Raw genomic sequence first — 13,794 nt, forward strand, 5'->3', positions numbered from 1 at the left:
TACAATATTATATATTACAAAATCATATTATACAATTTCATGTGATATGATAATTAATCATACAAACCAATATCATATTATACAATATCGTATGATACGATATAATGTAATATTAAATATCATTTAATACAATTTCAGATGATATAATATATTATAGAAACCAATATCATATTATACATATCATATGATACAATATTATGTAATATACAATATCGTATCATACAATTCAATATTATATATTGCAATATCATATGTAAAAGAATCATGTGATAAAATAATAAATTAATAATACATTATCATATCATACAATATCATATCATTATATATAGAAAAAAATGATACAATATTATATCGTATCGTATCAAATCATATACTTTTTATAACATAACATATGATTTTCTATTATATTATATTTAACAAAAGTGATTATATCATAAAATCATCAGTTAATTATATCATTAAACAACAGACACTATCTCTCAAGCAGGTTTAAGTAAGGTAGGATATTTTTTCAGCATCTTTGATAATAGAGATCAGGCTCTGCATCTGAAGCTACCTCTGAGTTTCTTTAATATTATAGTTCAATCAACTATGCAAGCTATTATCTATAAAACATGTGACCTCATCCAGCATCAAAAACCAATGGCTCAGATTCAGCATTCAAGCCTGTTGGTGTAGCAGTATCATACGACACAGCATTCTTGTAAGTTTGGTGAAGTTAGGACAAGTAATAACTAAGATACCATCATCAGAGGACACCTGTTTCAAAAACTTTAACCAGCTCTAAAAACCTTAACCTCCTCCAGCATCTGAAATTTAGGACCCAGATTCAGCATCAAAGTCTTTCAAGTCCATAAGAAGGTTTAGCTGCATCGTACATGCAAGTGTCGTGAAAATAAGACAAGAAATAACTTAGATACGGGATCTGTAACAAAAACTTTAACCAGGTCCGGACGCCGATACCGACATCGACGCCGGGGGTATAGGCATACGCTTCCCCCTGACTTCGTCTCGGTGAGCTAAAAAGACAGTCATTCGACCTACCGGAAGATTGCTTTTGCTATATGCTATCAGATTTCAATCCAATGCTATAAGATTTATATGCTATGCTATGAGAAATCGAAATAAAGGACCTTATGCTATGAGATTTCAAGAAAATCACCGCCATACACAGAAGAGTTCCACATATTTAAAGGTGAAATGAAAAAAGCCAAAGTTTACCACTAATCTGCAATTTATATTATTATGAACATTTAATATTTCAAATAAAAACGTTTATATCTATAATAAAAAATATTTTTTGTATCTTAAAAATATTTTTTTCTGTAACAAATTGATCACGCACAGTCACGTTTAGATAAGGAATAAGGAATCATTCTTTGAGTATTATGAGGTGATAATTTTGGTCGGGGCGTGATCAAATCCAGTAAAGCCCGAAGGGCTTTATGATAGATTTGATCACACCCCGACCGAAATTATCACCTCATAATATTCAAAGAATGATTCCTTATTACTTATATTTATATAATTTTTAGCCATCGCACGATTAAATACTTAAATAAAAATAAACAAACCCCGCTGGCGCCTCATTTTGGCGTCATTTGTATTATGGGTTATATAGTACAAAATCGATTTGTAGTGTTATCACAGGCAAAGACACTGGAAAATGTAAATATAGAAAAGTATCAATGTATTTAACAATAATTTAAAAAAAAACAGCAAATATGCGTTCTCATATCGCCAATGGGAGTACTTAAATAGTGTTAATTGTCAACTTGAAATCAAATAGTTATACTATCAGACATACGAAACCAGAGACTCAATTTAAAAAAAAAATCCGTTTAAAAAAGAGACCGATATAAAACTTATCGTGTATTACGTCCTTAAAAATAATTTATCACTTGTAAACATGTGTAAAGATTTTGCAGTCCACAAACGTTAGATGTATACAGGAAACTTACATCCGCATTGAATATTAAGGGCGTATTCTGCTCATTCACGAAAAAAAACCTACATTAATTTTTTAGATGCTTATGATTTTTTTAAAATACTATTCCTAATAAATAAATTGAAAACCAGAAAAGTGTATGTTCGTTTTCATTTTAGAGAGATCGGACCCCCAGAACATGGGCCAAAAATAGTGCATGGAAATTCTCATAGAAAGTGCAATTTGCTTTTATCTCGGAGTTTATTTTAAGGCAAATCTACAACTATGAAATAACTTGTTTTGATAAGTTATGCCCGAAAATGTGTGTTCTCCAAGTAAAATTGGAGCATGATTTTCGTTGCAAGTATGGTAAATAAACCAAAGTTAGACAGGTTTCTAGAATTAAACTTTTTATGAAAGAATTTGTATACTTCCTTTGCATAAAAGAAAAATAAATTGTTGGTTACATCCCCACCCCCTATTTCAATTGAAGCATTTCATTAGGAAGCAAATACAGACAAGCAGAAGTAATAGGGTCGGGGACAGGGGTTAACTCCAAGGGAAGGAGGGTGAAAACTAATTTTAAAAGGTAATTAGCACATTAAGGGGAAGGGTGTGGGGTGTCTTTAGGTATCTTAATTAGGGTTTTCTCTTTCTTTTAACTTGGGAATACATGCACTTACACTGGGAATTATATGAAATAGGATGTCCCAGAAATTGGCAATGTAAAGTCATAAACTTTCACAGTAGTTAAAATAGTTTGCAGTTACTGCTATAAGACATATCTAATTTAGAATACCATGTCAAATGCCAACGTACACTTGCCTCGAAAGTATATATCTTTACCACACTTCGCACTTTTGTATACAACAGAGTTTATGACTACTGTGCGCTGATGCAGCCGTTGTACAATATATTCACCATTATACTGCAGTAATGTACTCCAATATATGTTCAAGGATACACCTTAACACTTATGAAAAAAAAAATCGATCATTTTTTTTTTTTTGAGACAACGACCGTCACCGCTGTTCTGACGCCCTTGTACCAATATTTTGATCTATTTCTAAAATATTTTAAAATATCTTTTTAAAAATGAAATAACTTCAAAACAGACAGTATCGTGTATTAGATTTCTCAATATTGCATGTTCTGATTTTAGTCAACACCTGTCATAGTCGTAAAAGCGCTTACTGTTACGTTATTATCAGTCTGGATAGAACAATCTGAAACAAAAATGATGCAACATTTGAACACGATTCTCACAGTGTTCGAACTGAATCATGCGTTAGTAAATTGTTTCTCGTGTTCATAATTTTCTGTGAATCTAACTTTCGATGCCGTTAATCAGTTCACTAAACATCACTTTCAAAGAATTAATTTGCTGTAAGTACAAAATAAGGGATTGTAGATTTTTACGTGTAATACTTGCTCTCATAGTTTATACTCATACATGTAATATCATGAGTTCTTCATCTTGACGAACGCAGAACCCTAGACAGTATATATATGCTGTAGATTTAATAGGCTAATTTGCCCAGTTTTATTTTGCTGTTTGGGATTTTTTCCTAATCGTTTTGCTGTTGAAATATGTTCATGTTTTAAAAATTCATCGCTAGCAAAAATTTTGATTGCAACATTACAGACTACATGTGTTACTGGGATGCTGACCAAATCTTGATTCTTGCCATTGCAATGTGAAAGTCACAATTGATTTAGGCTAACCTATGAAATTGATTAAGAAGTTGTGAGAAAAACTGAACAAGTACTTTCTAACAATTGATATTAGGCTAGTTTAGTTTTCATCTGGACTGGTATATATTTCCCTTGCTTTTTAAATGCTAATTTTAAGCATAAATATAAAAATAACTAGCTTGAAAGATCCATCATAAATGTGATAAATAAATTAAGCTTAGTAATAATTTGTAAGGTATATCATCTATTCAACTGTGCCTTATATCAGACATTAAGCAGATTTTATTGATTCACTTCAGACTAATATTTTTTGGTGTAATGACCCCATTATCATTACCTGAGTAAATATGGGGGAAATCCCTACATTAGCATTAAATATGGGGATAAAAACACCATCTGATTTTTTCGGGAATGGTATTTTCCTCCACATATATAATTTCATGGGGGTTTTGGGGGGTTACGGCAAAACCCAATGGAGTTTCCATGGGTCTTTCTGTCGGGTATTTTTTTTTTGATGAATGGAAAGAATGTGGTTGACTTCATTTAAAACACTGGGTTTTTTTTTCATTTAACAGGTTGTGATGTTGAGATCTAGTCCCTCAATATCATGGAAGCAGCAATCGTTCCATCTCAAGTACATCAATGTTCTAAGTGTCCGGGGGACACAGAGTATTATTGTGTGTCGTGTACAAGTGATCTGTGTCCACAATGTAAAGAAAACCATGTAAAAGATCTCAATACAATAGACCATGATGTTGTGTCACACCGTTACAAATTCAACTACATCCCAACACAAGAGATCAGTGTGAGACATCAACGTAATGTTTATATAAATTACTGTGAAATTTGTCAAGTTCCTGTATGTTACCATTGTACACAGCATAGAAGTCATAGACAACTAGATGTTAGAACATCTTATGAAACAAAGCGACAGCAACACAGGGCAACCATTGACAGCATCAGAAGTGATGCTCTCTTTTACAGACCAGTGCTCCTGCTACGAATCAAAGCTGATTTTCAAACCTGTCGTAAAGAATTATTTACCCTCTATCAATCAGAGATGGTAACAAAGGCCCACACACTGAAACATCTCATTTACTATTTACAAAACGATTTAATGCGCGTTATGTTTTGTGATTTTGATTTCAAACACAGATTGTTAAAACAGAAGTTAGAAATGCTCAGACATATTGCCGGTCTACAGAGATATGTAAACATATATGAACAGAGGAGAGTAATCAGACCGCTACAATTTCTTTCATCCATAAAGAGAGCCCTCTCCCAGATACAGCTTAAACTCCACACAAGCAAGCTCTCCATGACCGAGTCACTTAACAAGGTGGATGTGATGGAGTCACTGAGTTCAATCCAAATCACGGAGAGAGGAAACCGACGCGTAGGAGACCAGTGTCTGCTGAAACTGATGTATGGTACTGAGTCCCATCAATCTCTCACACTGACAGGTGTTTGTTGTTGTTATCACATTTCCTGTGTGACATCAGACCGGGTCTGGGTCAGTGATGTGTGGAACAATCTCATCTTGACAGACAAAACAGGTATCCCCCTACATCATGTGGATGATTTATGTAGAGGTTTATATAGAGGTTACCATAGTGATTTTACCGATTTACAAGGCGGATTACACACAGTGAACAGTGAGAGTGAACTGATTTATATAGATAGGAATGATAACATCAACAAACTGTCTAAGGATTTAAAAACAACCACCACATTTATAGAGAAAACAAACTTCAAATGGAGACCACGATGTGTGTACTGGTCCCCGTCCACTGGGGATCTACTGGTCGGGATGTATCATATACATACAGAGACAGGCAAGGTTACCCGGTACAACGGAAGTGGACAACTGACACAAACCATACAGCGGGACAAGTCAGGGCGGCTAGTGTATAGTTTACCTAACTATATAACAGAGAACAACAATGGGGATGTCGTGGTGTCTGACTCTATCTATTGGCACGGTGCTGTAGTGGTGACAGAGCGTGGGGGAAGACATCGTTTCTCTTACACAGGACATTCGCCAGGATCAGAACTGATGCCATGTGGAATCTGTACTGACTCGCTGTCACACATCCTGGTGTGTGATTATGAAACCAAAACCGTACATATGTTACATATGGACGGCCAGTTCCTGTCACATTTACTGACAGGATCACAAGAGATGGGTGAACCACGGAGCCTGAGTTATGATGTCAAAAGTCACCGTCTTTGGGTCGGATCATGGGACAACAACCAGGTGTGTGTCTACAGGTATATCACCAGACAGGACGCTCTGACAGGTAAGTCTAAGTCATTATCATTGATCAGGTCATATCAAATTTTTAATTAATTCATATCACATTGTTTCATTGTGACTGCAATTCATATATTAGTTATATATGCATGTAATGTAAATTCATTATTACATGTATGTACATGCAACTATATATAGTTTATTACTGTTTTCTATATATGCTCAAACTTATTTAAGTAAAAAAATGCAAACGTTATCATGTTTATGAAAAAAATTATACAAGAGCAATTCATTTTTAGAAGGTAACTATGTTTGGAAATTCCGTTTATCAGAGTAATAAATTAACATTATTTACCCCATGTAAAAATACAGAATTAGAACTCTATGTTTGATGTTTGTAGATCAAAGTCGTGTGATGGAGTCACTGAGTGGAATCCCAACCCCAGGGACAGAAAAAGCACAGTATGGAAACCAGTGTCTACTGAAACTGACGTCTCCTCTCGATTTACTTCATTTTCTCATCGTGAAAGGTGTTAGGTGTTGTTATCACATTTCCTGTGTGACATCAGACCGGGTCTGGGTCAGTGATAGATACACTCTCACCTTGACAGACACAACAGGTGCCACTCTACATACTGTGGAGGATTCATATAGTGGTTTATATAGAGGATTACACACAGTGAACAGTGAGAGTGAACTGATTTATATTGATAGGAAATATAACATCAACAAATTGTCAAAGGATATGAAAACAACCACCACATTTATAGAAAGAACAGACTCTACATGGTACCCATGGTGTGTGTACTGGTCCCCGTCCACTGGGGATCTACTGGTCGGGATGCGTTATATACATACAGAGACAAGCAAGGTAACCCGGTACAACCAGAGCGGACAACTGACACAAACCATGCAACGCGACAACACAGGACGGGAACTGTATAAAGTACCTAACTATATAACAGAAAACAACAATGGGGATGTCGTGGTGTCTGACTATGACGATGGGTCTGGTGCTGTAGTGGTCACGGAGCGTGGAGGAAGACATCGTTTCTCCTATACAGGACGCTCATCAAGATTACGACTAAAGCCAAGAGGCATATGTACTGACGAGTTGTCACACATCCTGGTGTGTGATGATGAAACCAAAAAAGTACATATAATACATAAGGACGGTCTGTTCCTGTCATACCTACTGACAAGACCACAAGAGATGGATAGACCATGGAGCCTGAATTATGATTTCAACTCTCACCGTCTCTGGGTCGGATCACTGAACAACAGCACTGTGTGTATCTACAGCTATATCATCAGAAAGGCCGCTCCGACAGGTAAGTGTACGTCAATGTCATTCACATTAATTAGATATAGATACCCAAGACACACAGTCTGTTTTAATTATCAGTCAACAAAATACATGTAAGACATGTTTATCTGTGTGATTGTTTGAATATAAACAGACAATTGTTACAGGTTTAGCTTTATCTACCAGTCATAGGGATTAATTGATTATCAAAAAAAAAAAAAAAGAAATTAAACGTTTTCCAAATTATGGTGCACAGTCGCATGCCACTTTATTTTAATAATATTTACACTTGCAAATGTTTTCCCTTATATAACACTGTTTGTGCAATCCGCTCTTATTTCTGCATAACATCATTATGAGTCAAGGGGTCAAGGTAGCGCATGAATAACCTATATATTATAGGTCATTACTTTGTACTAAACCTAACCGGTGCTGAAACACACCTATTAGATATCGTAATGAAAACATAATTAAGGCATAAAAAATAACGTATCTGTCTTTTGTTATCCGAAGTTTTATTAATTCGTTTTCTAAAAAATATAACATTAATTGCGGGGGATATATCATTCAGGATAAACAGAATAATGTTAATGGATCGACATCGAAACGAGGTGTTCTTGATATTTACAATCGCAATTTGTCAAAGGAGTTAATTCAGTTAAATTTATTTCTAAATTTTTTTACAAGCCTTGACCAAAATCGCAAACGCAATATCACAGACTATTCGTGTTTTGTCCATTCAAGGATCACGGTCAAATTTAACTCCTTGTGCTTCTCTGTCCTCTGTCCGTTTTGTTCCGTAAAAAGAACATAGAAGTTGAAATAGCTTTCCCATATAATGTCGGAGGTAAATCATATTGGTTTTGAATCTGATTGCGATAGAGTTTCCCATGAAAATGCTTAAGTAGCCTCTATCTCAACTTTCAATCGCTTTGTTTTCAAAATTCCAACCGCTCTGCGACTTCAGCCAACAGAAGTGGTACTATTCCGTCAAGCTTCAATCGTTTTTTTTTTCAACTGTACAAATGAATTTTCTTTTCTGTTTCACTTTATTATAATAAAAAAGGGTTGTTTTGTCAAAAGTAATGTCATATTTATTTATCATGATAATCAAATACTTGCAACATTGTTGTACTATTTTTTGTTACGTCATCTTAATCGAAGCGGCTTTCTAGGATAGGTCATCACAAGAAAGAAAGTATGGAGTATTGTTGTTGTCATAATTAGCAACAAATGTAAATATAAGAAATAAGGTATCACGTTTGAATGTATATCGTGATATAAATACGGGTTGGTCACGTGATCAAATCCCATAGAACCCTTCGGGGTATTTTCATTTTCCTTTATTTCAATTGACATAATTGAATTTATTTAATTAATTAATCAATTAATGAATTTATTTGTAATCTGTATGATATAGATAAATAAATGGTAAATTAATGGCTTGTTGTAGATGAACACAGACCCCGTACTGATGAGGAGGACATGTTCAGCTTAACACCAGCCGTTTTAAGGATATAGCTTGGATATTGACAGGTTGTAAATGTTTCTGTACAAATCTAGTAAGCTCTCAAAACCACACATGTTTTGTGTCACTTTGTTCAACATCTGCAGCTGCAATTGTCCTGTGTATAATTCACATAAACTGTTTACTGTTCACTGTCTTTACTAAGCGCTGAACTCGCAACAATCAGTACATCAAGACGTCGTAAAAGCTGAAGTTCACAAAGCCACTCAGCCACTGAAGGAAAAAGTTAACGTTTTAGAAAAACAAAATAAAGAGCTCTTTCAAAAAAAAAAAAAGATGAGCTTTAACAATACGACCGAAGACCTTTGGTTCGAGTGGCTGGTATACCAGAAACCGCTGAAAACACCAGTGACAAAATTCAAGAGGCAGTCTCGGCAGTTGGTATCCCTCTACAGAGAGAAGATATAATTGTGTAACACCGAGTAGGCAAACCAGATCGATATCGAATACGCCCAAGACAAATTATTGACAGACTAAAGTCGGTTGATCTTAAATTTCATCTCGTCAAAAACTCGAAAAAATTCAAAAACAAACCAAGTACTAGAAATGTGGCCATCAATGAGGACCTGACCAAATACCGGGATAGACTCTTGTTCCTTGGCAGGCAATTGTGCAGAAATCACAACATGAAATCGGTTTCTTCCTCCAATGGCAAAATTAAAGTTTACGATCTCAACAATCGCGCCCATTACATTCAGGAGGAGGCAGATCTAATTCAATTCGGTCACGTGATAAACTCTGATTAAATATCACCATGTGTATTACAGCTACCTTCCACGCCTGTATATTTGTGCAGTTAAGTTTACTCACGTCTACACGTTCGACACTCAGTCAGAAAAAGAATCGGATGAACGACCAAGGACTCAGATCGTCCATCCGAATTTCTTGAAAATTGCCATTATTTTCGTACGCGGACGCAATACTCACCGATACTAAATGGTTCGTATCTTAAGTTTTAACTGCTTTGAAAGGTAAAATTGGTTTTCTGATAATTATGAACATGAGTAATTAAATTAAAAAATGGTTAAAATTATAGTAAAATTACCGGCATCGATCTTCTCCGTGCGTGGATCTAGAAGGGGAAGGGTTCAGACCCCCCCCCCCAGCGAAATTTCTTTCAATTACGTGTACATTATAAACTTACCAAATATGCCTCGGACATCCCTTGGCAAACTTAAATAACCGTCTGACTTTTCGACCCCCTCCCCGGAAAAATTTTCTGATCCGCGCATGTTCCCCCTCCTCGAAATACAAAATTATTCTTCAAAACCCCTTGTAAATTTTCCAGGATCTCCGCATATATACTAAGAGATTCATTGGCGCTTGCGTTCGATAAAAATGCGTGTAAAACGTTTGCCAATGGTCTTTTTACCTCCGTACCGGGCATAACCACAGTCTCACTCTGTGAATAAAATGCGGCGATTCAAACTAGAGACAACGTGTTAAGATCTGCATTTGCTTATAAACATGTAGTATCATCGTGCAAAATGCACTGTTAAATTATAATTTTTTTTTTACTTTACTTGTAAAATTCGTAATTTTTTCTCACAGTTTATTTCTTACAACGTTACTTTTTTATTTAGTGATTGACACTTTTAATTTTTAAAGACTTTATATGTGATTTCAAAGAGACAGAGTGTCATGTCTCAAGGACTGTTAATCTCTTAAAACAACATTGTGCAATTATCAGATTTTCATTTCTTGGACATCAAAGACTCGTTGAGTTTATTTAATTAGTTTATATCTGTGAACCTTTCACTCAGCCTACTTATATCATTACCTGTCAATTTATACTCATTGTTAAGATTCTTATAAATAGTTATGTACAATTGTCAATGCGCAGTCTGGAATACGGCGGCCAGCCCCGGCCACGTCCGACTCTTCCAGAGTCTTGAGTCCGGAGGCCACTACTGGCCATATCCGAATTGTTTGTAACATGTCTGTCTGTTAAATTGTTATAATGTTGCCATCGTTGAGTCTCGTCCAATAATTTGGAATCCTGCATCAATTGCCTGTTTATTTCTCTGGCACTGTATACTGGTGGACCTTCGGGAATACGGCAAACCTACCCTTCGTTTTAGCTTACGACCTACAGTGCGCCACAGCCTTATACCTTATAGACTTTACGCCAACATTCCCTCACCCGGTTCGTACTGCAGACGACCAATGCAGATCCAGATAAATTCTCTATCACCGTAAAATCTACGCGGTCACAGAAATATAATACTTTGTTTCTCAGTGTTTACACATCTAATATTGTACTATGGTCAGCTATTAATTTTTTGTAATACGTCACAAGTATGACGCAGCAACGACGGAAAACCTAATCGTTGCTTGCAACGAGCTCGTCTCTAGTTTATGTGATATTATTCCTAACAAGCGGGAAAACATATCGCGGGAAAACATATCGCGATACAACACACGAAACAAGGATCAGTTTAATGTTCCTAAGTGCAAGTTAGGTTTTGTACCCAATGCTGTCAATCAATGGAATTCACTAAATATAGAAGCCATAACAGCCACCTCAATCAATTTGTTTTGCAAACATATGCCTAAAGTTACGAAACCCCCTATTTATTTTTCTTTTGGTAAACGCTGTACCAACATTATTCATACAGAGCTGAGACATAACAGTGTATTAAACTATGATCTTTGTAAACGTAATATTATAAATAATCCGTTGTGTTTATGTGGTCAAACAGAAGATGTGTATCATTTCTTTTTTTCTTGTAAAAAATACTCTAGAACGAAAAACAACATGTTTGATCAATTGTTATGTTAGATTTAGTCAATATTGATACTAATTTACTTTTATATGGCAACAACAACCTACCTTTACATATCAACAAAAGCATTTTTGCTTCTGTATTAAAGTTTATAGACGAATCCTTGAGATTTAAATAATATTTCTTTGTGTATATCAATATTACTGTAGAAGCAGATATATTCGTCGAGGATTTAATTTCGTTATTTTCGTTGACAATATAAATCAACGAAATTAAATCCATGACGAATTTTTAACCCAGGTATTCAATAATACAGAGTTGTAATGTTTCTTTTTTATTGATACACAAACGTATTTACATCGTACATAAGATCACGATCACCATTGATCACCATTGATATTGATGTACATGGATCATCTCAGAACATCGATATGTAAACATTCGTTAAAATATAAACAAGTATTAAAATGCAGGATAATAGTTTTACAGTTATTACTACATGTATAGTATCTTGCTGTACATAGATCTGCTTACGGTAATTATGACACGTTAACACCGAAGTGCCCCCGATATTCCGGCTAGCTGAAACCCGTTAAGTATACACTCATTGTCTTTAGACAAAACATCAAACGCGTGTAACAGCCAGTTGGCGTGGGCGGGTTTAATTTCACTGACACGCAGGTCAATACTAATTTTCTCCACAGGTACACCGTTAGAGAGCTGTGAGGAAACCTGTTCAGAGTACCAGCTAACGAACTTTTGTTTTATTATCGACTTAAGTTTTCCGTTCACGGACCGATCACATGGTTGTAGTTCTTCGGTAGTAGAAGGCGGAACAAAAATCGTGCGGATTTTGTTTTTGTGAAGCAAGTTAATAAATTCCTTGTCTTGATGAGCTCTAAAAACATCGAATAATGCCAGCGCTGTGCACTTTTGTCTTCCCCCACGTCCAATTTCCTTTCGAACTTTATCAACATACGGGATAAGAACCTTCTTCGCATATTCAATCATAGTTTCGGCTGTCGACCAGTGATTTTGAGAATGAGTGATGTTCCAGTCTTTTGGAAATGAGAACGAAGGATGACATCTATCCGTTAATCCCTTGTAAATCAACTGAAACGGTAGCAACGATCCCGTCAACGAAATTCCGACAACACCGGTTATCTCTCTTTTGTCATCCAAGGCAACAATGCTACAATCTTTCGATCCTTTCACCTCGAGGGTCCATTGACTAGTTGGGACCATTTTTAATCTTGTTTGATCAAAATTTATGATAAGTTCATGTGGAATGTTATTTTCTTTCACACATTTTGAAATTTTATCTAGAAAATCTCCTTTTATTTTTTCAAAATCATCGGGCAGTTTGCGAGCGGTTTTTGTACCTTTTCTTTTGACGAGATTCATTCTTCTCATTAATGAACGGGCGTAATCACGGTTTATATCCATGTGTCCACCATTTTCTTTCAAAAGCGCCCGGTTCTCAGCGCCGACTATTCCTTGGGCAGCGGCAACAACGATTGTTGTGTTGACTACACCTCCGGACGAACGTAAATTTTTAATGAACTGTTTTACTTCATCGTCAATTTTTTCGCCTAACATAAGCGGACGGCCACGCACTTTTGTTGGCAGGGTTTTAATTTCAGCCAAAATTCTTTGTTCTAAATTAGTTTTCACCTTTTTTCGATAATCATTTCTCATACTACGAATTGTAGTTTCTGAAACTTGTTTTCCAATTTCCTGAGAAATCTTCCTTGATGCCTTTGTTACGCCAACTTCCTCGGCCAGTTTTGCATATTTCGCCCGTTGTTCAGGTGTGTAAGAGCCATATTCCCCCCGTTTACGTTTGCAGGGTCTAGACGGCGATGATTTTGGAGAATCAGCCAAACTTTCTATTGCATTATTGGCTGCAGTTATAGCAATCGCTTCCTTTTCGGTTGAAGCTCGACTCGGCGAAGGAAGCCCAGGGGATGAAGGTTCAGTTATTTTAGAACTTTTTACCCACTTCAACAAAGACATGTTTGTACATCAGGAATGATCTATAGAATGACCGGGAATTCGATTCAAGTGTAGTAAATTAAATCGTTAAAACTACTCAGCTCACTACTGAATTTTGCCGTAGGTAAGAGACACTCAAATCGGAATTTATATTTCCACGCGCTCGGTTTATACGATACCTGCATACAGAGTTATCGTTCGTTATATACGTATAAGACCGTGATAAATCATTTTGACAACTTTTAATAGATTACGATATGACGAAATTAAATCCCAACGAAATTTTATTTGGTTTAAAAACAACGAAATTTTAACCCAACGAATATATGTGCTTCTACAGTATATTTTCTTTTGTTTTGTTCT

The 13,794-nt window shown here is 35.7% G+C and overlaps 1 protein-coding gene across 1 annotated transcript; it reads left to right on the forward strand.

Annotated features, from left to right (window-relative positions):
* Positions 1–4,186: 4,186 nt before the first annotated feature.
* LOC136272324 (uncharacterized) lies at positions 4,187–11,109 on the forward strand. Its single transcript, XM_066073749.1, has 3 exons — positions 4,187–5,922; positions 6,278–7,207; positions 8,636–11,109. The coding sequence occupies exons 1-3, from the start codon at positions 4,230–4,232 to the stop codon at positions 8,701–8,703; spliced, it is 2,691 nt and encodes an 896-aa protein (XP_065929821.1). The 5' UTR covers positions 4,187–4,229; the 3' UTR covers positions 8,704–11,109.
* Positions 11,110–13,794: the final 2,685 nt, after the last annotated feature.

Source organism: Magallana gigas, chromosome 10 (assembly GCF_963853765.1).
Source record: "Magallana gigas chromosome 10, xbMagGiga1.1, whole genome shotgun sequence".
Lineage (NCBI taxonomy): Eukaryota > Metazoa > Mollusca > Bivalvia > Ostreida > Ostreidae > Magallana > Magallana gigas.

Excerpts from the sequence above, each read along its gene's own strand:
- LOC136272324 (XM_066073749.1), top strand. The coding sequence starts at position 4,230 with ATGGAAGCAGCAATCGTTCCATCTCAAGTACATCAATGTTCTAAGTGT. Across the intron at positions 5,923-6,277 it reads CAGACAGGACGCTCTGACAG|ATCAAAGTCGTGTGATGGAG; the intron begins GTAAGTCTAAGT and ends TGATGTTTGTAG. Across the intron at positions 7,208-8,635 it reads CAGAAAGGCCGCTCCGACAG|ATGAACACAGACCCCGTACT; the intron begins GTAAGTGTACGT and ends GGCTTGTTGTAG.